The 25,476-nt window shown below is 40.6% G+C and overlaps 2 protein-coding genes across 3 annotated transcripts; one reads left to right on the top strand and one right to left on the bottom strand.

Annotated features, from left to right (window-relative positions):
- Window positions 1-494: 494 nt before the first annotated feature.
- Window positions 495-9,707, bottom strand: LOC146582630 (annexin A2-like). Of its 2 annotated transcripts, none has more exons than XM_085269405.1 (13): window positions 9,604-9,707; window positions 6,807-6,868; window positions 6,174-6,267; window positions 4,504-4,598; window positions 3,324-3,437; window positions 3,106-3,196; window positions 2,920-2,999; window positions 2,415-2,474; window positions 1,867-1,960; window positions 1,417-1,512; window positions 1,161-1,219; window positions 946-1,068; window positions 495-837 (listed from the first exon to the last, which is right to left on the bottom strand). In XM_085269405.1, exons 2-13 carry the CDS (start codon window positions 6,855-6,857, stop codon window positions 778-780), a joined length of 1,017 nt encoding a protein of 338 aa, XP_085125531.1. In that variant the 5' UTR covers window positions 6,858-6,868; window positions 9,604-9,707; the 3' UTR covers window positions 495-777. The 2 variants fall into 2 exon arrangements, with proteins under 2 accessions (XP_085125531.1, XP_085125595.1); XM_085269469.1 differs by lacking the exon at window positions 9,604-9,707 and adding an exon at window positions 6,947-7,076.
- A 4,339-nt stretch (window positions 9,708-14,046) lies between these two features.
- LOC146582631 (uncharacterized) lies at window positions 14,047-22,579 on the top strand. The gene is made up of 11 exons (XM_085269571.1): window positions 14,047-14,122; window positions 16,530-16,656; window positions 17,213-17,252; window positions 17,351-17,402; window positions 19,421-19,523; window positions 20,709-20,728; window positions 20,844-20,858; window positions 21,159-21,258; window positions 21,719-21,743; window positions 21,828-21,899; window positions 22,479-22,579. Exons 2-11 carry the CDS (start codon window positions 16,531-16,533, stop codon window positions 22,481-22,483), a joined length of 558 nt encoding a protein of 185 aa, XP_085125697.1. The 5' UTR covers window positions 14,047-14,122; window position 16,530; the 3' UTR covers window positions 22,484-22,579.
- Window positions 22,580-25,476: the final 2,897 nt, after the last annotated feature.

Genomic DNA, 25,476 nt, shown 5'->3' on the forward strand with positions numbered 1-25,476 from the left:
TTTTATTGTCTATAAAACCTGAATATGAATAACTGCATAAATCAGATCTGATAAACGTGGCTCCAGAATAAAGGTCATACACTTTGGTCCCCTTTCCAGAAAAAGAGTCAAATGGAATTTTTTAAAAAATAAAATGGCAGTAATTATCTGATGTCTTTATTTCAGTGACAAAAAATCAGCATGTCAGAGTATAAGAACAGTTTAATCCATAACCTGATTTGAGAACTAAGAGATGGACTTAAAAGGAAGTGATTTTTTTTTCTAATTTTTATTAGAAAAAATAATTTTCTGTTTTTTATTTTTGGCGTTTTTAGTTAAACTTTTATTTTTTTTAGATTTTATTCTCAATGTGATTCTTGTAAACGAGGCCATCTGTGTGTGTTTAACACGGAGTTTGATCCTTTGTGGTTTCCTGTACTGCGGCCTGCGCAGTGTTAAACATGCCTCTGCTGCCCCCTGGTGTTCTTTCACTCAAACAACACAAAGACAAATCATTTCTTTTCCCGTTTTTTATTCCACAAACTGACGTCGATCACAGAGACAAACATGTTTAACCCTCTCGAGGCAGGCGTTGCCGATTTGCAACAGTTAAAAACTAACAACCCAATTACCCCACATACATATTTTATGAGTTTTTTTACTCAGAAGTACCACTGCAGGTATTCTTTTGTGCATTAGCAACAAAAACTTAATTTGAGCCTGAGAGGGTTAATCTGAGCACCGTGAAGGATTTCATCTGATGGTTGAAGGCCCTGCGGCCCTCTGGGAAATGTAGTTTCAGTCGTCTCCTCCGCACAGACTGAGCAGAGCTTTCTGGTAGTCTCCTTTAGTGTGCTCCTAAACACAAACGCACACACAAAATTATCCATCGGCAATAAACACAAACATGCCCTCTCCGTGGTGTGTTCGATGCCCTCCGTGTGTGTGGGATATTGCAGGACTCACAGTGATGGTCTGGTACAGCGACCTCTTGAAATGCTTCTTGAACTCTGTTCTGATCTTGATCAGGTCGACTTCACAGCGAGAAACGATGATCCTGGTCACCACCTTCTCCTTCGCTCCTTTACTCTGAGACACAAAATGTCAGCATGGACGGAGAAGGAGGAGGTGTTATGTTTAGTTCCAGGTGGAAACGTTGGACAGAAACGTGGGAAACTCACCTTCATGGCTTCGTTGAGTCTGCTGGCGAAGTACAGCTGCCTGTTTTCAAAGCACTCCACTGTGGACAAACGATACACACCTGCTTAATGTGTCCTGTCACCGTGAAGTAGAATTTCACTCTTACTTTGTTCTGATGGCGTCTATTTCTTTTAACGTGTGGCTGAAAATGAAAACGAGACTTGCCCTCGTGCTCGGTTTCCCCGTTAAACCGGGTCTAAATCTGTGACTTGAATATTTGATGTTTCTTAGACGTACCCAGAGTGAGGAAGGATTTCTCCAGATCCCCCTTCACCTCCTTCCTGATGCTCTCCTTCATGTCGTAGGGGCTGTAGCTCTTATACCTCTCAAACACTGACACACAACACACACATTAAACGTGAGACTTTGCTTCAAACACAAGCTATGCTTTTTCACAGCACTGGTTTCTTTCAAGTATACAACTATAATTCCATATTATTTGTACATTTGTTGGTTTCATGGGTCTTATTTTGTAGGTTTCATTACATTTCCTGTTGTTTAGTATTTCATTTCATCTGTCCTGCTTATATTTATAGTTCTCGTGTTTTCTGGCCTATTGTTGGTGTCGTTTGCCTTTTTGTTTTGTTTTTATTGCTCTTAGTTATTGACTGAGTTTTACATTAGCACTGTAATGTGCTGTCTGTATAAATAAAGCTTTGTTGCATCAGTGTTGAGGATGCAGTTCACCTTTCTGCAGGTGGGGGACGCTTCTCTGAGACATGATTTCGATCCAGGTCACCACGTCGGTTCCCTTCCTCTTCACTCCGGCTTCATACAGAGCCTGGGAGGTTCACACAGGAGGACGGTTTAATGAAGAAATTGTGAAAAAAAAGGTCAGGTTTACATAAAAAAGAGAAAAAGCACATGTACAAAACTAACAGTTATACCTCTGAATAGATTATCCCCTCAGAGGACACCAAACCTCGTTTCAAGTCTTTAAAGGTGCTTTTTGTAATCATGTCCTGTGAGTTTTAACTTTCACCACCAGGGGGCACCGAGATGTTTTCAGACACGTTGCTTCAAAGTTTCATCATTATTTTTGGTCCACCCCCGTTTATTTCACGCCATCGCTGTAACAATGATTACTCTTCTACCCCGTTCAATAACGGTCACTTTCTTTTGTTTTTTCATATTCTTTTGATAACTTTAACTCTTAGAAGGTTTCAAAGCATTTTTAAGTCACGTGAATTTACAAAAAGTACCTTTAAAGAAAAAAAAAGTATATTTTGACCTACTCTGGCATCCTCATCAATCTTTTCATAGTCGACGACATTCGAAGGTTCATCTCGTCTCGTCTGTGAAAAAAAGAACAGATTAAATAAAAACAGGTTTTTGTCGACTAAAATAAATCAAAGCTCATTTTCTTATCCAAGCATCAAAACTATAAATATCCTAGAAAAGCATTCGTGTTTTCAGAGTGTCGGTGAGAAACCAGTGTAACTGACACTGTCTGACAAAGTCTATCAACTTATTATTAAATATTGTGAAAGTAGTTTCTGTAGGTTTTTTCATATCTGTCTGAATATTTAACTGTTCTTAGAAAATATTTAGTTCTCTGAAATATTTTTACCAAATCCACTAAAGTCAAAATGAAGTCAGATGTGTTATTGCAGTTAAACACAGACCCGATACTCACAATAACATTTCCTGTGTTGTATGTGAAACATCATTTTTAGGATTTTATGGGAACCTGTCAGAGTTCTTATATTTCCTGCTTTGTGAAGATAAATGAAGTCCTACCTGAACCAGAGCCAGCAGCAGTTTAGCAAAGTTTCCCGACGTGTCTCCTGCGACGTCTTTCTCTAAGTCCTTCTTAAACACTGCAGAGAAAGTCAAAGTCACATTCTCTCACTTTTTGCCTTTAGCTCATGAAAACCTCTGTTATATATTTATTTAGTATTTTCAGGTTCCTGAAACGTGACTCACTGTCTCTGTAAACCCTCTTGATCTCAGCTAGTTCTTCATTGTTCCTGGAGCAGACGATCTCGATTAAGGTCTCCTCGTCGGTCCCCAGTCCCTGCATGAAAAAACCCCAAACTGTGTGAAACATCCAACAGCAGCTCTCAGCTATCAGAGTGAGTCTTTTCTGGAACGTTCAGATACCCGGTGAGCCATGTTCATTTGGTCTTTAGCGTGACACTGACCTTCATGGAGGCTTTGAGCTCCGAGGCGTCATACTGAGCGGTGCTTTTCATCAGACCCAAAATCAGAGCCTCCAGAGAACCGGATAGCGCCCCCTTCAGGGCACTGACCAGATCCTGACACAACCACAGACACAGGGTTAAAAATCACTTTAGAAATAATCATTTGTACAAAAGCAAAAAGTTCAGGATCTGTTGTATTTCTCACTGCCTTTTCTGTTTGTCAGTTTCCTTCATTTTCCATCGACCTTCAGAGTAAAGGTTCTATTTTTGGCTCATGATTCGAAGCATGAGATGTTAGCTGTTGGCTGGATTACCACCATGGCTGCTTCACGGCCTTTGGGTTTACATCAGGCTCCAAATGGAGGGTTGTCTGTGGACTTCAGGTTTATGCAAGTTTGGTTTGTGTACAGTTATTTTCCTGTCATTACAGAAATCGCTATTTTATTCATGATAATAATAATATCCCATTTATTAAAACAAGATTTAAAAAATAATCTCAGTGTTGCTGACTTTTGTTGTCCACCAAAAGTTTGTCGGTTCATGAAAAACTCTGAAGATAATTTATGAAATTATAAGTTTGCCAAAAATTAAAAGTAGTGGCAGTCGTGATTTGTTTTTATATTAAAATGAATGTAAATTACATCATCCAGTTGATTGATCTGTGCGATAATCTCTAGATCATGTTTAGCAAATTTCTTTTTGATGTTTCTTTTATTTCCTTATTTTTATCCTTATAAGTTATTATCCAAGATCATTGTTAATATCAATCAATCAGGGTCGATTTATTTTGAATGATTTATTGTTTAATTTATATTTAAACGTTACTGAGTAAAAACTGGGGAAAAAACAACAAATTTTTACGTTTATTTTTCATATTTAGGGAAATTACCAGAAACATTTTGGTGATTATTTTTTAATTATTCTATAAGACTACCCTTAAAAATTCTAAGCTATTTGGTCAATGATTATATAACATTTTCACTCACAACGAACAAAATGCAACAGAAATAATTTGACCTCAGTTATCTGGTTTTAATAATCACTGGAAGCCAAGATTTAAATTAAAATGTGATTAACTGATGGCCCTGATTAGTTTCTGTATATTGATTGATTGAAATAATGAAAGTAACGTATACGTTAAAGGTTCATTTTTGTTCGTTAACAGCGAAGCATCTCTGACCTTCTTGGCAAATCGTTCGTATTCAAAGGCGATCTCTCTGCGTTGCTCGCAGCTCCGTCTCGTCAGGATGTCGATGATGGTCTGTTCGTCCACACCTGCAAATTTGTCAAAGAAACTAAGTTACTTACTGTTTTCAACTACCAAATACCATATACAGACGTCAAAACAACTTTCGCCTGTTGATTGCATACATGTCTTTATTATTTTTCTAAAGAATCAGAGATCACACATTCTCACAGGGCCAGTGAGAATGGTGACGGTTCAGGTATCCGTCATCATTACAAGTGACTTTGACCCTGATAAACTGTTCCTCTGATTATCTCCAGCAGTTTCTTTTGTTCTGATGCTGGAAGTCTCTCTGCCGAGGGACATCCTGCTTTTCCAGCAGCTCTCACAAAGGAAGCTGGAAAATGGAGGCCGAGCCTCGCTCAGCAAGTCCTCTGCAGCGTCTGAGTGAGTCACTTTCCAGGCAGATGAAATTATGTTGTACTTTGAAGAGGACAGATGTGAACAGATGTGTTACCCTGTGATTCAGAGTGCTGGGAGCTTTTATTTGTTCGGATTTTATGTCCCCGTGTTCTTCCTTCCTCTTTCCATCAGGATTTTTTTTGTTGCTCAACCTTTTTGCTGTTTTTGTAAATACTACAATAATTAACCTCAGAACAAATTTGTTATTAACAAGACAAACACTCCTTTGCATTTACTGTAATGAGCATATTGACAGTGTAATGACTCCGAAGCTGACGTGGACGTGATGAGGCTACCTGTGTCTGATTCATGATGTGTGGCTCAGTTATAGCTGTAGGCATGTTGGATGTTACTGTAGAAGCTACATATTATACATTATGCATTTTGCTTTCTACCTGTACACATTTATTGATCATTAAAATCACTACCGTTTCACATTGTGCATGAATTTGCACCAATTAGCATTATGGGTCATATTAGCTGCTGAATAAATTTGGCAAGCTAGCTAACGTTAGCTGATAAACTAATCTGAAAATGAGCAGCTAAGTTACTAGATCAGTTTGGTTGAATTAGTCACTCAGATCTATTCTAGACACCATTTTCCTGAGATAGCTTTAAGTTGATTTATGTTTGCAGGAAAGCTAGCATTAAGCTAGCAAAAAAAACCTTTTCAAAAAAAAGGTTTTTATTTAAATAACTTAAAAAACAACAACAACCAAAAACCACTTTTTAAAATAACTTTTAAATAAATAGATATATAAAATGTGCAGCTTTAAGGTCATGATTTAAAGTGCCTACTTTTTTTCTTCTCATGGTTGGTTATGGTGAAATCTCCTTAAAACTCGTTACCATAGCATTAATAAACCATTAGGCCCATTACAATACCAGTAAAACAGTAGCTAGTATCCGCTTGAGCAAAGCTCTGAACCCCTGACTGTTGGCTATACCGATATCTTTTCCTCTTTTTGTAATCCGTTAATTGCTAAAAAACCGGTTAAGAAGCTGAAACACCATCAGAAAACTCTGTTGCTGCAGTGTCGGTGATGTCCGAGTCGTGGACACTGTGTTTCCTGTGCACAGTTGAACAGTTAAACTCGGAGAGAGAAGTGGTGGGATCACAGTTACATAACTCAGTGGAAACTTCCTGACCGGTGGGCTTGGCAGGGAAATATCAGGGAGGAAGTTTTCCTGGACTCGCTCACCTTTGGTTTTAATGGCCGTGTCGATCCTGGCAGCATCACGGGCCGGGTCGAAGTCTCGGGCCGGCACCACGGTGGGGTATTTGGCCTCTGGTTCCTACAGAGGACAGAAACTGACCATTAGCTCCTGTTAGCTGCTTGACAGAAAGCACCGGACGAGACGCTGATGCTGTGATTTAACCTCGTAATGCCCAACAGACTGTTAGAGACACACGCAGGGGTACGGGAGGAGTTCTCCATCAGGCAGCTTTCTGAGGTTGGAGTAATTCTGAATGAAGCACTGATCAGTCATCAGTTTATCTGCTTTCTAACTGTACAGATGAACTCCAGGTGGAGAACGACTCTTGTTCTCTGTTTATTGTTGACTTCATTATTCTTGTGTTAATTTAATGAATCTGAGGTGGTGAAAATATGTCAGTTCACTGCTTTGTTTTTGTTTGGATTTTTTCAGGTGTGTAGAAAACATTGAATAACACAGAAATGCCTCCAGTACCTGAGACCTGTGTTATGGTACAGTACCAGTAGTGTGATGTAATGCTGCTCTAATTAGGGCACAGTTGGGTTCATCAGTAATTGGAGGAATAACCTGATATATCAAAGTCATTTATGGTGATTGCTGTGTTATCGGTGACTCACCCCACTGTACGACAGCGTCAGCTGACCCAGAAACTCAGACACCAGCGCCATGATGGATTCACCTGCAACACACAGTTCAAGCAGCTTAAAGGTGAGTTTACATCATTTTCTGCAGTCGTACAGTTTCTGTTATCGCTTACTTGATAGTTAAGAAAAAGGCAGTGAGAGAAGGTTCAGGATCAGAAAGTCTGCAGCCTGCTGGCAGTCGAGCTTCTCTGGAGGAGTCTCTGGAGCTGTGATATGTCCTCTTTAACCTTTGAGTGGAAACACTGGGTTTCCTCCTCTGACTGTCTAAAAACAGACCAACAATGGCCTTCAGACTCCAGCAGGCTGTAAACACTCATACGCTAGAGGGGTGTTTGATTTATTGAGCGGGACGTGCCAGCGGAGGGCGTGTGTGCAGATAAGGAGCATGAATCAAACAGATCTGCAGGAATCTCGAGTGCGTTGTGTAACACGGTGAAGCTGAAGCTGTAAAGTGATTACTGCAGAGTTTCCTCCACCTTTGACCCTCTTACAGACTCTGCCAGCATTTCATCTCGCAGCTGCTACAAACAGTCCTGAAGTCTCGGCTCGTCCCGTCGTCTGCTTGCTGCCGTTCAAAGAGGAATTCCACATATCGAAATAAATCACGGAGCACAGAGAGAACACGTCCCGATTAACCTCCTCAGGGAACCAACCAGATTAATAGTTGAAGAGAAATTAATTTACAACAATCTGACAATTTCTACTTTCCCAGTTTTCTATAGCAGCGTCTAAGAGACACCAATAATAATAATAAGTTTTTTTTCTATCACTTCACACAAAAATGTATTTATTAAAGGTACTTTTTGTAGATCTCATCGCCATATGTAACTAAGACATTCACCACCAGGGGGCAGTGTTTTACCGATCAGTGCATTGAAATTTGGGGGTGGTTTGTAAATATTTGTATAGTTTTTTTAGTATTTCTAAAACTCGTAGTGATTTCTGTTTCTGCTGGTGTCTAATGGCCCAACATGGCAAAAGCATCTTTACATGAAGAAACAATATTATGGTTGTTTACAGAGTCATAATTATATTTCCAGAGTCTCCTTCAACTCAACATCCAAAACTAGTTGATCAATCATTATTATCCTCAAATACTCAAAAGTCCCTGAAAAGTCTTCAGCTGATCCAAAATGCTGCAGCAAGAGTCCTGACAGGGACTAGAAAGAGAGCAGATTTCTCCTGTATTGGCTTCCTGTTAAATCCAGAATTCAAAATCCTGCTCCTCACATACAAGGTCTTAAATAATCAGGCCCCATCTTATCTTAATGACCTCATAGTGACCTATCACCCCAATAGAGCACTTTGCTCTCAGACTGGGAGAGCCTTCAGCTAGAAACCAGCTCCCAGTTTGGATAGAGAAAACAATGCCGCTAGTTTTAAGCTTTCCTTTTTGATAAAGCGTATAGTTAGAGCTGGATCAGCTGACCCCGATGGCCCTGAACCTCTGCTTAGTGGAGCGATAGGCTCAGGGGGACTTCCAGTGATACGCTGAGAACTTCTCCTTATTTGTGTTCTTTAGATTTTGGTCTTTTCTGTCCCTCAGTTAGTTTTTTCTTGTTTGTTATTCATGGTTTCCTCTTTTTCTCCCCTCACCCTCAGCCAGTCGTTGCAGATGGTTACCGCTTCATCAGCCTGGTTACGTTGGAGGTTTCTTCCTCTCTGATTGGTGGGTTTTCTCTCTGATACTGTAGTCTCTTTACTGTACTGTATGTAGGACTGCTGTCATGTTTAAAGTCCATATCATTTTAACCCTTTTTCACTCCTGTGTCTTTAAGTTTACCAGCTTAATTTAGTCTTCAGGAGCTCCCACTGTCTGGAAAGCCTGTCCCATAGGGGGTGCTCTTGAGCTGGTCCAAAATGATTGGGGCTCTTTGGGGCTGCAGAAAAAGTAAATGTCCTGGGAGAAATGTTGTTTTCACCTTAGATACAACAGATATAGCTCAGATTTTTAGATATTTTACAGGTTTATATTGTTGTAAAACAAGCTGTAGTTTCTACGACCCAAGTGTAAAATAAGAGCTTCCCTGAGCCTGAGGGTACATCTGTCATAGATAAAGAGCAGTGTGGAGATGATGGTCACAGCGATGTTTCCCTGTGAAGCTGTTTTTACTTCCAAACATCTGGAAGAACCTAAAACTACCTGTTGAACCAAACTCAGAGTCAGAAATGAGCCCACGCACTCACTTTAGTTGCTAACATAAGTTGAGCAGCTTGAAGAATGAAAGGCGACATGAAAGCACAGCGAACTGCAGCCAGTCCTCATTTATCGCTCCGAGGCGGCGGCTCGGCTCCATGCACGACAGAACGACTCCATCTGCAGCGGACTTTGAGCTTTATAACCCCGCAGACATTTTACATCAACAAAGCACTTCAGCTTTATAAAATCACTGTTGTTTGCAGCTTCTCTGTCCAGCATTAATCACCGGTGGCTTTAGGTTTCACTCATTTCACTCTTATTTTGGCGGATTTTAGAGGAAGCGTTTGTAAAAACTGCTCATGCTGCTTAAAAAATTACAAACAAACACTTGAATTGATGGTTTTGTTTCTGAATGTTTGGTTAAAAAATACTTTAAAAGTAAGTGAAACTACTTCTCCATCCTCTAGGCTTCAAAATAAAAGCCTCCAGTCATTGCTAAGTAAGGAAACAAACACGATTCGTTCTTTTTTGACTCTTTGAAGTAGAAAAAAGAAGAAAAGTCGTAAATCGTTCCTGCTGCTAAAGCTCTCTGATATCCCGATATCCCCGCTCACTCTGATGAGTTCTTACCTTTAGAGACGCAGCAGCAGCTCCGTTATGAGCCAGGACGAGGCTGGGTGTGGTGTTTAAATACAGGCTGACTCACACACACACGCACACACACACACTCTGCCTTCTGACTGCCTGCATGACTCACTGAGTTTTACACATCAGGCTGGACACATGGGCAGAAATTCCTCAGCGAGGCTCAAATCGCCTCGCCAGGGGCCGAGAAAACACTCGATTCTTATTGGCTGGCTGGCTGGTGGGAGGCTTTAAAAGTTAGATACAAATTTTTTCTTAAATTCAATCTGAGCTCATGATTTAACTCCTTCCTGCATCGTCTGTGAGTCAAGTTCATGAAACAAAGCAAAGTGAATGAGGGCGATTCAGAAAGGTTTCTGCTCGGTGATCAGTCAGGTGAAGTCAGGCTGCTAGTTTTATATCATCCGATGGGCCTAACAAGTTGGTTATATAACCACAGAGTCAGTCTGCCTTTCTCAAGTGTCGTGGCAGAGCGGGGTCCACAGGAGGTCACCGACTTTAGCTTGTTATCTTTGTCGTCACCCCGTCGGGCTGGTGGGCAGAAGATGTGAACACCTAAGCTTTAAATGCAATAACTCGAGAAGGAAGTCACCTAGGATTTTCAGATTGATACCATAGATGCATCTGCTAAAAACCTCAAGGTCAGAGGTCAGGTTTTCTAAAAGTCTTCTGAATGCACTAACTTGAGAACAAGGTGACGTAGGATTTTGAATCCTACCAGGGCTACCAGCCAGCCCACTCAGGCTGTGCAGGTAGTCCTGCTCCTCTGTGATGGCACATCCACATCCAAGTGTCATCAGAAGTAGGTTTGCTGTGTCTCTCAGCCCAGCAGCACAGGTATCATCTTCTTTGTGCAAGGAGGAACAAGAAGAGCAGTACTCAAGGTCCAGTAGTGACCTCTAACTCATGTGCATGCTTCTAAAACATCCAGGGTCCATCTATCTTCTGATTGATGGACCTTGAAGAGACAGGAGATAAAACAGCTTGTTTCATGGAGATGATGAATTAAGGAACTTAAAGATTTTTTTAAAATCTTTTTTTTTTATCGTGTTATTATGCAAAGCTGCTCTGATGCACTCCCACAATAAAAATACTAAACTCAAACTGAGCAGAATGGGTCGCCTTTAAAAACAAAATCAATTTATACTTGCACACTTTTAATTATGAGTTTTTTTTTACAGTGGTGTCAGATCAGATTTAAGAGACTGTATGTCATGATCACTCTTCAGCAGTGACACTTCCCTTTTCTGTCCTCTTCTGAAGTTTATCGACAGGTTCACTGACAGTTTCTACGGCCCGAGTGAGACACAGCGTGGTTCAGCCCTGCTAATATTTATCCAGACAGTGTGTGATAAAGCAGGTGCGGCGGGGTGGAGCGGGACAGTGACGGAGTTTTATTGATCGTAACAGGGCCACATGGTCTCAGGTGTGTCCCAGCAGGAAGTGACCTCCCTGTGGAGGGAGGGGGTGATGGTGGCCAGAGAAATCGGGGCCTTGACAGGTTAGATGGTCTAAACGAGCTGCTATGGTGATGCTGAGTGAGTCGTCACACTCATTCAGCAGTCATCCATGAGTCAGCCTTTCTGATCCCAACAGTTTTAATCTTCCCTGCATGAACAGAAACAGGCACATTCATCGTTACCACAGACGGTCACAGCTGGAGCAGGATCAGCAGGAAACCCTCCTGGAGAACAGTTAACAGCTGGAAAAGGTGACCAGGATTCAGGGAGGATTCAGGGTTACCTGAATTATGCTGCAATAGGTCTAAGGTGCTGGAAGATTCCCATGATGCACTGGGTGTTTCTTCTTCACTCACTATGTGTTAATAGACCTCTCTGCACTGAATCATACCTGTTATTAATCTCTCTTCCTTCTCTCACCCCTCCACCATGTTAGACACATGATATGGATGCTTCTAGATCATGAGGTGTTTCTCTCCTTCTGCATACTTTTCTCTTCTCATTATCCTGGTAAAAGTTCATCTTGGTTTCCTCCACCAAACAATTTTTTTTCAGCGCTGTGTTGGCTCTTCTAGATTTTTTCGACTTCCTGTTCTTGAGTGTAATCCGTGGCTTGCACCTCGTTATAAACTCTTGATTGTAGACCTCGTTAATGACACCAGAGTAACACCTGAAAAAGAAGCTAAAGTTTTCTCTTCCTTTTTATCTGCTTCTCTTTTATAAAAAGCTTTTATGTGAGAAAAGTTAATAAAAGAAAAAACAGACACAAAGCCCACAGAGCTTCATGCTGTAAGCAGTTTCACAGTCTGTGGTCGATCCTTTTAGTTTATCCCTTTCTGTTGAAATCTGTATGGCTTGTAATTTTGTGCATAGCACAGGCAGGTTGACCTGCACGGTGATGACACCACCCTCGGCTTTCTCCACAGCTGCTGGATAAAATCCAGACTCAAAGCCATGAGTCAGTGCTTGATTGGGAAACCCTGGGATGATTTACTGAACCACCCTGATGATCCTGACAATGTTGTTGGGATGTGACAAGTCAGATAAGAAAAAGATATCCTGGGAATGCTGGACTGGATTCATGGTACAGGGTTTGGCTTCTGTGTATTGGGGCTATAAAAACGAGGTGTGCAGTATGGGGTCATGAGTGAGATTAGCTTCTCTGAATAAGTTGTGCAAAAGATTTCTTTCTTTAAAGGTTTCATACCGCTGCGTGCGTTTTATCTACAGTAATCTGTGCAGGTGTAAAACTCCCCTTTTTTTGGCTGCAGATATATTTTGTTTGGATAAACAACGTCTCTGAATATTACTTGTTCTAGAAAAATGTAAACATGTGATTCCTCCTTTGAAAGCTGTTCTCTAAAAGTGAAGAGTCCTGATGAAGGGTGTTTACTTGCTGGGAGGTGAGGAGCTTTACACAGTGGTGTAATGCAGAGGAATGCAAGCTGAGTTCAAGCTGCCCTCGAAGGGACGAGCTGAACTCTGAGGGGCAGAAAAAGAAAATGAGGGCTGTCTGCGTGGCGCTGATAACACAATCAGAAACTCAATGTCGTCAGAGATATGAGAGCTGAGAAACGAGAGCCAGGTCTGCTCCGTGTGTGGAACTGAGGACGACACAGATCATCCACAAGAGGGCAGCAAAGGCCCAGTTCACCCGAGTCCACTGCAGAGCATAAAGGCTCATTGTGTGACTGTTATTACACTTCATGACACAACACAAAGAAAAATGAAGCAAACAGGATGAAATTTTTATGATGCAGCAGAACTGAAGGTCAAACATCTGCCGGGTGCAGGAAAGGAGACAAGGGAAGGACAGAAGAGAAGATTACATTAAAAACAGAATGGAGACGGGAAAAGCAAAAGAAGCAGAGAAGAAGGAAGGAAGGACAGAAAAATGTCCGACCCTTATTTAAGGTGCACTCTGAGATGGCGCTCAGGTATCTGCAGTGCCTCATCCGATCCTCTGTTTTGCTGACACTGGACTTAACCTCGTTAGCAGCTAATCCTCAGGGCCACATTAACAGCTTTAACACGGAGTCGCCACAGTGTGCTGCAGCCCAGAGCTGTAAACAAGCTCCAGAACCAAAACCAGGCCCTTACCAAACCACCTTTATCCAAACCAGAGACAAAAAAAGGCAGTGAAACGTCCACGGCTCTGAGGACAAACGAGGCCTCTGACTTGTGGAATCAAACCTGTAAATTAGAGTTATTAACAGCTTTATTACAACAAGTCAGCGACAGAGATGGTACTGAACTTGACATGTTAGTCACCGTTGGACCTGGAAGCTTTTTCCCTGACGTAGATTCAGTCATATGGAGCAGGTGGGATTCTAATAACAGAGAAATAAATCAGTGGATCGTTTCATTAAAAAACAGAACCTCAAAAGGAAAGCTTTTTCATTTTCTGCCCCTTGTCTGTTCTATGCCCAAAACACCTCAACTAGGAGTCATTCAGGACGTGTCCCAGTCAGATGGTCAAGCCGCCTTAACTGGCTCCTTTCGATATAGAGGAGTAGCAGGTCTGCACCTCCTCAGCCCTCTAAGCCCAGAGGAAGCTTGTTTCTCGTGGCCATAGGTGAGGCAGGAACATAGACTGATCATCCCCAGTCCCATCAGCACTTCGGGCTCTTTGTTGCTCAGTGAGCTCTTCCTTAGCAAAGAGTGACTGACTAGGGGTCGGCTGTTGCCATTTGCACAGAGGGGATGTTCTTGGTCGGGGATAATGTTTACATCGATGGTACCCAAGGTTTCCATCGGAAGATTGTTTTTCAGTTATTTATTTGGTGTCCGATTGCTGGATAGATCTGAACTTTATTGATAAACCATTGTGGTTTGGTTTGAGGACTGTGGTTCCCTTCATGGTTCAACTTCTGAAAGTGTAACCTGATTCCATGTCTTGCCCTGCTCTGCCTTTCATCGGCTTAGTAATCTTGTTAGCAGAGTTCCTGCGTAATCCTCCCACAGTGTTCAGATCCCTGCAGGTCTACACGGCTTATTCCCCGCAGCTCTGTGGGATGCTGCTGGACCCCAACTGAGCAACTCAGGTAGGACAAGAGACGCCCAAAACTTTGACCACTGACACCTCCATGGATGCTGCGTAGCTTTGAGAACAATGAAATAAAGTCGATTAGGTGCCTTGTTTCGCTTACAGTTCAGGTGCATGCCCTGGTTTCGAATGGTAGTAGCTGGTGATTTGTACTCTTTAAATTTGTTTATACTTATAGTTCAATTTGAGCTTCCTGAACCAACGAATCAGGGCAGGAGACACAAGGCTGAACCATAACTATTGTTTTCTTCTTGGTCTGTGGTTTTATCAGGTTGTCCTGTAAATTTGATAAACTTGATTGCTGCTGATGCCGTGAACTTCTGCTAACACACACTCATTTGTTTGATATTGATCCCCAGTTTTGGGTCTTGTGGAGGTCTAACTGAGGCAGAGATTAATTAAACGTGGTTTCTGTTGAATTTTCAAAATATGTTTTTCTTTTTTAACATTTTAGCATAAGCATCAACAGGAGAGCTCCCAAAGTCGCAAAATTGAACCGGGTGAGGGGTATATTTAAGTAACTTTGAGCTCATGAAGTCAAAATGGTTTAAAACTCCGAGTTATGTCTGCTGTAAACTCACCAGAGGTGCTCTTCTGTGAGTTTTTCTTTACCTGAACTGAAGCTGGAGGGTGTTGGTGACTCTGAAATCCTTTGAGAGCAATTTGTAATTTGGGATGACAGAGTTAAAACTGACTTAACACAAATAATGAGCTGCAGTGTGTGGAAACAAAAATCGAATCTTTTAGTAAAAAGTGGCACTACACTAATTTTAAAATCCAAAAATCAGCCTATATTAAAAATATACTTATGTGAAAGTATTAATTAACCCAAAATATAAAGTGCAAAAGTAAAAATATCATTTATGCACTAATTCAATGTGTAAGTGTTCTGTTTTTAAATATTACACTCCTGAAATATAATAATATCTCTTTATATGGTTCGTTGGTTAAGTTTACGGTTTGTGTAACGCATCATTATGCAACAAAAGGTAGAATATTTACCTCATAAATAAGGAGGTGATGATGCATAAAGAAGCATAAAATGAAAGTAACTTAAAAAATATACTTAGTTACTTTACAGGATGAAAACAATGGTCCAGATTAGTTTTGATAAATCTGGTTTAACCTGAGGGTTCGATCAGTTAGGAAGCTCTCTCTTTTGGCAGTTATCTGAAAGTCTAAAAAGAATAACCAGTCAATTCGAAAAGCTCTACTGCTTTCCTAAACCAGCTGATTCGCTCACCTGGCGAAAGAGCCAACTAGCTTAGCAGCTACTTTATAGACAAAAACAAAAAGTGAGAGAGACACAGACACCATGAAGACACAGACAGATGAATCCTTAAGTTTTACTTTTTAAAGCTAGACTTGTGTATATTTAAAAAAAAAAAAAAAGGTGAGTCTGTGATGTTATCTGCTAATACAACCCGGCTTGATTAGCTTTGCGACGGTAATCAAGATGCTAATTGTAGCATATGAAACCAGGCTAGCTAACCTAGCTAAATATATTAAAACTAAATATAAATATAAAAAATAAACAGCTGATTCTTTAGTGTGACTTAGTCCAACTAAACACTGAAAAAGACATTTTTAGTCGACCAACCTTTAAACTCCAGAAAAACAAAGAGACTTCAGGCTGTTAGATGAGTCCATTATTTCAATGCACGCAACATACTTTCACATTGCTGCGCCTTGATCCTGATGCCAGGTCGTCATGAGTCAGTCGGTGGTTTTTGTGGGACAGCCCTAAAATGGTAACATCTGTACCCTAAAAACACATTGCATAATGCTAACGTTGCATTTTATCACAATAATCATGCAGCTTTACCAGTTAACGCGTCAACTTTGTTCTGTGGTTGAAAACAAGCCAGATAGAGACTAATAACGTAAACACAATATACTTCAGTGTTAAATTTATGGTAATGTTGTTGTATTTCATTATCAAATGCAGTGTTTTAGAATATAAATATAACATGTTCACATCTTTCCATGTTGGCTTTCCTTTTTTAGAACTGGAAAAAAGGAAAACTGACTAACAAATTAGTCAGCTTCCCAACTGGTTAATTGGCACATACCCCAATTAGAAAGTAAAAGTGCCAAACTGGAGACCAGTGTAAATGAACGTATGGCTGCAGTGAAAAGCCGTTTTGTGCTGCCAGGCCTCCTGTGGAGGATTAGGGTCAGCATCGGGTCTGATCTAATTCGGACTGACACTCAGCCAGACATGATCTAAACACCATTAAGTGCAGCGGGAAGCTAATTGTGTTTGGTTTCCATGTGTCCTCATATCCACAGGCGTTTCCGTAGTGATTGTAAACACAGAGCCTGCCCTGACATGAAGAAGACGATAATATTTAGTAATAGGTTCACACTGTAATGGCTGACAGTGTCTGTTCTTCTTCTTTGAGGATGTTGAGCTGGGTGGTCAAAGTTGTTCCCCAGCCGCCTGAGCCCAAAAAATCAGAAGAACAGAAGGATGCTGCCCCGCCCCCTGCTCCTGCCCCGCCCCCTGCAGCTGCTCCGCCTCCAGTTACTGTAAGCTTTGCCCAACTAAAAAATGTTTTATTGTGTCATGTTTACGGAGCATTGTGAGGCAGAATGGGTTGTTTGCCTTAATAACTCAAATTTTTGTGCTGTTCTGGAAACCACAAGTCTGTGTGGTACCGCCACACTTTAACAAAAACACATGTTATTAACAATGTCTAATATTAAACTGAAACAACAATGTTGGTGATTGGCGGAGGTTACCGTTACTATGGAAATGTTGAGACCCATTATTTGAACCTGAAACTCATCATCAAAATCAAATATTTTTTTTAATAATCTTGATTCAGCTTGGAGCTAATTGGCTTGTTTCAAGGCTTAAAACTCTTTTTTCTGAAACTGATCAGAGAAAATGAACAGGAAATTCACTACGGTCACTGTCAAATCCATATGGACTATCATGATTCTGTAAACTATGGTGTTGAAGTGTGTGTGCTAAATGTCCATCATGATACTAATACTTTTATCCAGAAGTAGTATTTGCACTGTTACTTTTTATGCATTATTTTAGTTAAATATATATAAGATGACTTTGTGTGTTAAACAGGAGAAGAAAGTGAAGTTTCAAGATGAAGTCAAAAGTGAAAGTAAGATCATTCACATGCAAATCGTTTAACTTTGTGTAGCTCAGTCGGCATCTTTGTTTTTTAAAAATATTAAACATATATCAATGTTTGACTGACAGCACCAAAAGCTGAAAAACCAATGCAGGAACCTCAGACAGGAGCGGAGAATGGGTAAGTTATAACCTGCAAATATACCACACAAGACACAATGTTTAAACTTAAACACAATGTTAAACCTAAACTATACAAAAGGAGCCAGCAGTGCAGCTCATATTTTCCTCCTTATTTCCTGAAACCTTTCCTCATAGTTGCATAAAAATTAGTTGTTATTTATACGCAAGTTACAACTGTATTTCCAGCAAATCCCAACACACACTGGTTTTATTTATAAGGACAAATATTTTTCCAAATGAGTTTATTTGTTTGGAAAAGTACACATGAACAGTATTATAACAAACATTATGGTACAACTGATAAATATACAACTCTGAGTTCCCAGTTCAAGCTATGGCTGATAGCTACATTAGCCTAAACTGCTGCTAAATTAGCTGAAATCTAATGCTAACCTAGTCCTTCAAAGATAACTGAAAAACTAATTTTCCTCTGAATTTTCTTAATACTTCTATAGAAAAAATAGCTGGATATTTATGACATTTTATAAAATGTTTTTTTAATTGTTTTTATTTTTATTATTATTTTTCAGTAAAACCTAACTTAAAGGTTTTATTAATCCTAAAACCTAATATTATACAGATTTACTAATGAGTACTAATAGCTCTAAAATTCCTGTTTGATTCAGCTGTTAGACTTTATTAACAGTTACCGTATTTTTCGGCCTATAAGGCGCACTTAAAATCCTTTAATTTTCTCAAAAATCAACAGTGCCCCTTATAATCCGGTGCGCCTTATATAAGAATTCTGGTTGTGCTTACTGACCTCGAACTGATTTTATGTGCTACACGGCACTCAAAAATCTTTCAAAAAAATGTTTTAGTACGACTTTGGTAAGCTATGAAGCCGCACCGCTTGATGGATTGTTGGAGCATTACGGCTGCCATAGTCAGGAGCCTCGCAGAGTAATCTGGATCCAAAACTCCGTCCGCTTCAGGTCCCAAAGTCAAACGAACACTGCAGCATCACTGAAAGTTACAAACTGTCTAAATTCTTTCATCTGTAATAAAATTATCAGCGTTGCTGCTTTACCAGGTGTAACAATTAAGTTTAAAATCCAGGCATCCATGAAAACAGGATTTATTAAATTTAACAGAGTTAGAAGTTAGCAGGAAGTTAGCTCGCTAGCTTCCACCTGAGCATGATATAGCACGTTCTGACTGAGAGATTTCTGAAACAATTCAAACGTACAGCTCTGCTACCACTTCCAACATAAATGAAGACAGAAAACTAAACAGTAGTGACGTTTGTAGGGTTACTGAAGTTGGGCTAGCTGGTATATAATGATGTGCTACGTGGTGGCTAGCGGCACAGCTATGTTAGCATAACATAAACACCGTGAAGCTGGTGGATAAACACTAACTTTTTTCCATTCAATAAAAGTTAACGTGAGGGTTCCCGATCATTAGGGACAAATGCCAAACTTCAGTCAGGAGAACAACTGAGATAATCCATCCACAATACGAGTTAGTCTTTAATATACTGCAATAACATGGGAATAGAGCAGCTGTGAGAGAATTCAATATTAATGAATCATTGGTACAGAAGTGGAGGAAGCAAGAAGAACTAGTTGAGTAAAGTGTTTTGTTTTGCTCCTTATAATCCGGTGTGCCTTATGGTCCAAAATACAGTACTACACGATGGAAACATGATGTTAATGATGGATTCTTCACTGTGAATGTCTCATAGTTTAATTTTATCTGTGATAATACTCCCCTGGAGAATGCACCATTAGCTTGCTAAGAGACTTTTCCCTTCTTAATGATTTTAGTACCTTTTTTCTTACCTCTGACTCCAGTGAGGGAAGTAACCCAGGGACATTTTCCTTGTACACACTAAAGATTAAATATCTCTTTATGTTTTTCAGCCTTTAAACAAGCTGCATAATTTCAGTAGCATTTTTGATTTTGAGCCCTGATTATATTTCGGTTCAGTGTTACTTTAGAAGGGAAAAAAAATCTTTGCTTTGTTCCAGGAGAGTGAATAAAAAGCCTGAATTTAAACGTTTACATCCTCAGCCCAGCAGCTGGGTCTCAGAGTGGCATGCTGACGTGGATCAGCGGCGCTTTGCCTCAACCCGCAGTCTCACCGAAAATGAGCCGAGCAAACTCCACTGCCAAGGTGAGGTCCTGATAAACGACCCTGGGTCTGACGCAGAGTCAGACTCAAGCTTCATTTTTCAAAAAGATAAGTCTGTGAGGTTTTCATAAACATCAGATGAAATCTCTGTTGGTTTACAAGGTGGCAGTCCTGATTTTAGCCCTTAGTCAGTTTTTCAGTTTTTCAGATTTAGATTTTCAAAAAACAGAAAATTGATCGCAGCTTACACACACAGAGCCACTAGTCACAAACACTGTTGCATGTCAAGGTAGAGATCGACAACAATGAGGTCAATAAATAAATAAATACATTAAAAGTAAGATAAAAAACTAGAATACAAGGAGAAATGTCTAAAAATGATCAACTACATAATCATTTTCTTTGTTATTGACACATTTAACTCCAGATAGTTATCATCACACCACTTTACAAATTCAGGTAAAACGGGATCACAGTGCTCTGTTCTCATAAGACGTCCTGCAGATGTCGGTGTACATAATAAAAAGAAGATGTGCCAGAACAAAGCCCTGAGGTGAACCAGAGCTTCACACAATCCCACTGGACATTTGTCCGTTAACAAGGACCTGGACAGACTCGCGCTCTCGCACAAATATGAGGCTGCATCTTGTTAAAAGCAGAGGAGAAATCAGCAAACGGAAGTCTTGCATAATAATGATACTTTTTAAAATCTCACTAGTGGTTTAAGTGTGCTGTGAACCTTCCAGAACATAAACTGTTCCTTCTTTTAATAATAGGAGTCACAAAAAGACAAAAATAAACAGAAGCAGAGACACAAAGAGACCACTTACAGTCAGAAACTGATCTCTTTGCCCATTTCTTCTGCTGACTTATATTCTCCAAGCATGATCGACTCTTCTAGTGTCCAGACCTGACCTGACCCTGAATGCTCACTATCTTTATAATTGGCTAACAATCTCACCATAACAGTTTCCCAGGATTATACCTGTAGTCCTTCCTGAAAGCTTCATCTGAACCCCCACACCTGCTTGATGTCTCTCTGAAAGCGCTCGTAGGGCCAGTTTGAGAAGTTAGTTTGTGATTCAGAAAACGCTGATGTTTTTACGAGTCTTGGTCTGATCGATTTGAACATCTGCTGCAGCTGGATCCAGCAGTTCTTTCAGGTCCAGCTCTTTTATTGTTCTCATAGTGTTTCCTTCTCTTTTCACTCATGCTGCCTACTCACAGGAGGAAGTTGAACCAGCCAGGTAAACAGCTGTGTGTGAAACAGCTCTGTGTTCAGTCTCGTGATATTTGTGTAGAAGCCGGAAATGTCAGAACTGTTAGACTCAGTAATGGACTTTGCATTTTCTGCCCTGACAGTAAACCCGAAGACGAGTGAGTAACCACCATAATAAAAACTAAATACTAATCTGATTCATAAGCCGATCAGCAGGCATATTGCCAAATAGTGAGCAGCTTGAAAAGCCTATCAATGAGCGGAATGCCAAATAGTGAGCAGCTTATCAAAGGCAGGATGCCAGAGATCGAGATTCTTTACGAAAAGCACCAATAGATCAGATGCCAGATAGCGAGCTCCTGTTTAATCCTTCATTAAGCTTCGCTGGATCTTCCGCAGCGCCTCCTAGTGTCCCGTAAAATCCCTCTCACAGTTATTAATGCATGTTTCTTCCTTAGCAAAGGGATGATTGCCTGGATATCTCAGGGTCTGGAGAAGGTTGTTCCTCAGCCTGAGTTGAAGAGCAAAGAGCCGCCCACAGCTGAGCAGCCGGCAGAGGTACGCCAGCACTGACTGATGGACTCCAGCAGCTTCATCTGAAAGCTGTTCATGTCTCGGCCAAGTTACTCCTGGCCAGTCCTTAATTGCACCTAAGCAGTCAGCATATTAAGTATCTGACCAAACCCGGCCATCGACTGTCAGCTAAAGTTATTAAAGCTAATTTACATCTCTGATTTCAATTTTATTTTAAACAAAAACACACATCTGACTCTGGAGTGTTTAGATCATTAATAGTTCTTTTTTTAAAAAGTTCTGCTAAAGTCCAACATCCACCACAATCATTTAAAGAAATCCTGAACACAATCTGAAACCCCAACAGTGTGTGGAAAGCTAAAAGTAATCTTAAACATTGGGAAATCATTGATTACAGATTCTGCAGTGTTTCCATCTCCATGATCATATTTTTAGCTTTTACCAAAAATATTCCTGCTTTGGTTACATGCTTGTTTCTCCTCAGGTGCGTCAGGCTGCACCTGCTCCAGGTGAGAACAGACCTGAATATGTTTGCAGACACGGACTGGATTTTAGCTGCTGCTCAGTCAATCATCAGTTTCCTTGTCTTTCAGCTGCAGAGCCTCCGGTTACTGTGGTGGAGGTGAAACCGGACCGAGATGACAAAACTGAAACAAGCCACCGAGGTCAGCGTCCTGTTTTACAACATTATCTTTCCTTTAAATAAGCGTCTGTGTTTTATTAAGATGCAGGGGCGGACAGAACTATTTATACATTAGATCAGCGGTCCCCAACCCCCGGGCCATTTGGTACCGGGCCACTAGGGCTGAGGCTCAGGTGTGAAATTCATGGTTTTCAAGATTTTTATCGTTTTTTAATTTTATTTTTTAAATGTCTTTATTGTTAACTCTGTTTCCCCAGGTCTTTTCCTTGTGTTATGAATAAATCTTTTTTGTGGTACTGGTTCTGGTTTTATTTTGTTGTATTTATCTTTGACACCTTAAAGGCCGGTCCGTGAAAATATTGTCTGGCATAAAAGGTTGTGGACCGCTGCATCAGATGTTAGAGGTGAGAGATGGATGGGTAAATGAGACTCAGGTGAAGATAATTAAGCAAAACAAGAAGTAAAACTTGAGATAGACAGAGGAGAAAATGAGACAAACAAGACATAAACAGAAGGTTAACACAAAGAAACAGAACTCAGCCACCTCACAGGAGCTAACTGTTCATGTGATATTTCAATCTGCCTGTGTTCTTACTCACAGCATGATAGACTGGATCAAACAGGGCATCGAGAAGGTGGTTCCTCAGCCAGAGATCCATGTTCGCTCAAAAATGGAGGCTGAAGCTCCAGCTCCAGCTAAAGGTATCTTTACTTCTCATTCAGCCACAAATCATCATTATAGACCTATTTAGCTCAGAGATTTTCTTTCATGTTGTGGTGGTAAATGTTTGATTTGAACTGCTTTGCTTGGTTGAGCTCACCTGAAACATCATGTTCTGCTGACAGCTGGAGAAAAGAGAGTACTTATTCTTTCTAAAACAAACATTTGGACATTTAATCACCTTCGACTGGCTGTACTTTTGTGATATTTGGTCCTGGTTGAAAACACAGAGGTCAGCATAGTTGTAGATAACCTTCACAAAAACCAATAGAATCAGCATTTTATGGAAAATACATGTTTAGATATTATTCAGCAAGAAAATCTTTACGAACTGATGACAGCTTTCTGATTTTTTTTTTAACTATAAATGCAGTTGCTAACAGCAGTGTAAGCTGCGTCCAACATCTGTAATTCTACTTAGCCTCTTTCTGCCAGATGCCTTTTCTTGGACATGTAAAACTTTAGGATTCAGTGATGCCGTTTTGTAAAATTGTGCTAATATGATTTGCTCCTCCCCTTTTAAACAGCTGAAGCTCCGCCTCCAGCTCCTCCACCTGTCCCCAAACCAGCCCCAGAGACCGAGAAGTGAGTCAAACCTTTGTCACGGTGTTGTGTCCTGTTTTAAAGTCTTTAAAAGGGAATCAGGCCCTGCGGAATGATCTATTTTACTCTAAATTGGACCATAATTACAAAATGAGCATCATGTTTCATTCGGTAAGATTTAAAACTAGTGATTGAGACCATAAACTCACCGGAAGGTGTTACTTAGCTCAGAGATCAGGTGAGCAGGAAGTACATTTTCTCACAGCCTTCTACAAAATCATGCCAGAGGAGTCGCCCCCTGCTGGTTATTAGGAAGAATGCAGGTTTAAGGCAGCTTTGCTTGATTTTTCAAAGCTGGAAGCTCAGGTCTCTCCTACTTTTGTCCTCACAGGTCCACCAAGGAAGCCGAGGAGCCACCAAAGTAAGTGGAAACATGTTTATGTTGAGATAGAAAAGTATTTTGTCCTTGTTAGCAGGGAAGCTAGCGTTAGTCCAGACAGAAGAAAAGCAGTTCAGAGTCAGGTTTGGTCCTGAAAACCAAACAAACCATACCTCCATGATTCTATGCGGATGTTGACTGTAGTCAACTCTTCTTGTTGTTCTTCCAGCATGATGGGCTGGATCGTCAATGGGATCGGTCGCATGTTGCCTCAGCCCGTGCAGAAGTCGGTGAGTTGCTGTTACACGACGCTCAGCTCTCGCAAACATGCCATAAAATTCCAGTTAGGTCAGGTGACCTGAAGGTGTCATCTGTTTCCTTCATACAGGATGCAGGAAATGACGAGGTGCAGACCAGTAAGTACAACAACAAACCAACATCAGAGTTGCATCACACTCAGTTGTGAGTTTATTAGTGGCCAATTGTACGATGAGCAGCTTGGACAGAAAATACTGAGATACAGATAATTTACATCCATCCATCCCAAAGGGAACAATACAACAGGAAACGCAGCTCGATGATCCGATATAAATGCACGTGAAAAGGAGACTTTTTATATGCTGTAGCTTGTTTTGAGCAGCCACCACTGACACATGAAGATCCCAATATAGACTTTCTGAAGTTGGCTGAAAGTTGGTTATAGAAATCATGCTGACTGAAAACCTGGTTCATCCTTACACTGTGACTCTTGGAGTGGGTGTAAAATGCATTTGGTTGTTTGGATGCCTTCATTAAATATACTAAAGTTCTATATAAAAACATTTACTGATTTAATAGAAGTGAGGTGGGAAATTTCTCGCGTTTCATTGTTACAACCAAACTTTTCGATGACAAACACCCTAAACCGAGCTACAGATTTAAGTCAATTAAAAAGTAATTTTCTTACTACATCTATTTTTTTAGAAGACCCCATTTATATTATTCTGTGACACGTGCACTGGCGAATTGATTGATTGGTTAGTGGTAGGTCAGGGGTTGGTGTCAGTGATGAGGCAGACTGTAACTGGGCTGCTCTTCTCCTTCTGTTTCAGGGGGGAAAGGCGGACAGAGCCCCTTAAAATAAAAGGAGAAGGAAGAGCGGGACAGAGTCGCTCACACTGACACTGACAGCAGCAGATACTTTAACTGACTGACGGACACTCAGAGCTGTTTGCGCACAGCTACGGCAAGATTCAGTCCTGTAGCGCTCACAAAGCTGCACTGCTTTTGTTTTGCACAGCCATCGTGCGGAACTTAAACTTAGAAAAGGGGCACAATTGTATGATTTTATTCAAGGGGACTCATTCTGCTTCTGCTCCCTGTTTTGATTGTTTGACTCTAACAGAGTAGCTTTGCATGATTCAAAGTCCAAAATAATCCTTTGTCTCACACCGGGTCGTTGTTCATTCACAAAGTTCTTTCTTTGTCTAAAACATTATGTTAGCTCCTCCCCCTTTCTTATGATAAGCTGCCCTTTATAAGGTGGGCGGGGCATCCGTGTCTGAGATGACCATATTAGGGTTAATCTCACTCTTTGCCCATGTTTAATATGAACTTCCACCATCTGAACAGGAGATATTTGAAGGAAAACAAACAAAAAGCAGAATATGTCCCCTTTAATGAACACCAGTTATGATTAGGAAGTCTTTATTGCTATGCTCTGTTTAAAGTCCAAGCCTTTGGTGCCCCTTCATACTGGGAACTCTGGATTGCTGGTAGTCCACGTCAACTGCTTGCTTGGTAAAGGGGACCAGTTGTTCTCATTTCCAGCTCTTTAATCTTTTAATCCTGGAACTTAACCAGAGTAACTTGGCAAGATTCTCAGGTGAAAATAATTCTTATTTATCGTATATTGCCCCTTTATGTAGTTTCCTGTCTGAAACTAGCTGCTTTAGCTCCCGTCTCTTCAAGGTACCC

The sequence above is a fragment of the Mchenga conophoros genome, linkage group LG1, assembly GCF_057382185.1.
Source record: "Mchenga conophoros isolate Kocher_MC1m ecotype Shallow Benthic linkage group LG1, M_conophoros_male_GT1.1, whole genome shotgun sequence".
Taxonomy (NCBI): domain Eukaryota; kingdom Metazoa; phylum Chordata; class Actinopteri; order Cichliformes; family Cichlidae; genus Mchenga; species Mchenga conophoros.

Coding starts and splice junctions, on each gene's coding strand:
- LOC146582630 (XM_085269405.1), bottom strand. CDS start 6,857: ATGGCGCTGGTGTCTGAGTTTCTGGGTCAGCTGACGCTGTCGTACAGT. Junction 3,438..4,503: donor ACGAACGATTTGCCAAGAAG/GTCAGAGATGCT, acceptor TGGTTGTGTCAG/GATCTGGTCAGTGCCCTGAA. Junction 838..945: donor CGCTGTACCAGACCATCACT/GTGAGTCCTGCA, acceptor GTTTGTGTTTAG/GAGCACACTAAAGGAGACTA.
- LOC146582631 (XM_085269571.1), top strand. CDS start 16,531: ATGTTGAGCTGGGTGGTCAAAGTTGTTCCCCAGCCGCCTGAGCCCAAA. Junction 16,657..17,212: donor CTGCTCCGCCTCCAGTTACT/GTAAGCTTTGCC, acceptor TGTGTTAAACAG/GAGAAGAAAGTGAAGTTTCA. Junction 17,403..19,420: donor CAGACAGGAGCGGAGAATGG/GTAAGTTATAAC, acceptor TTACATCCTCAG/CCCAGCAGCTGGGTCTCAGA.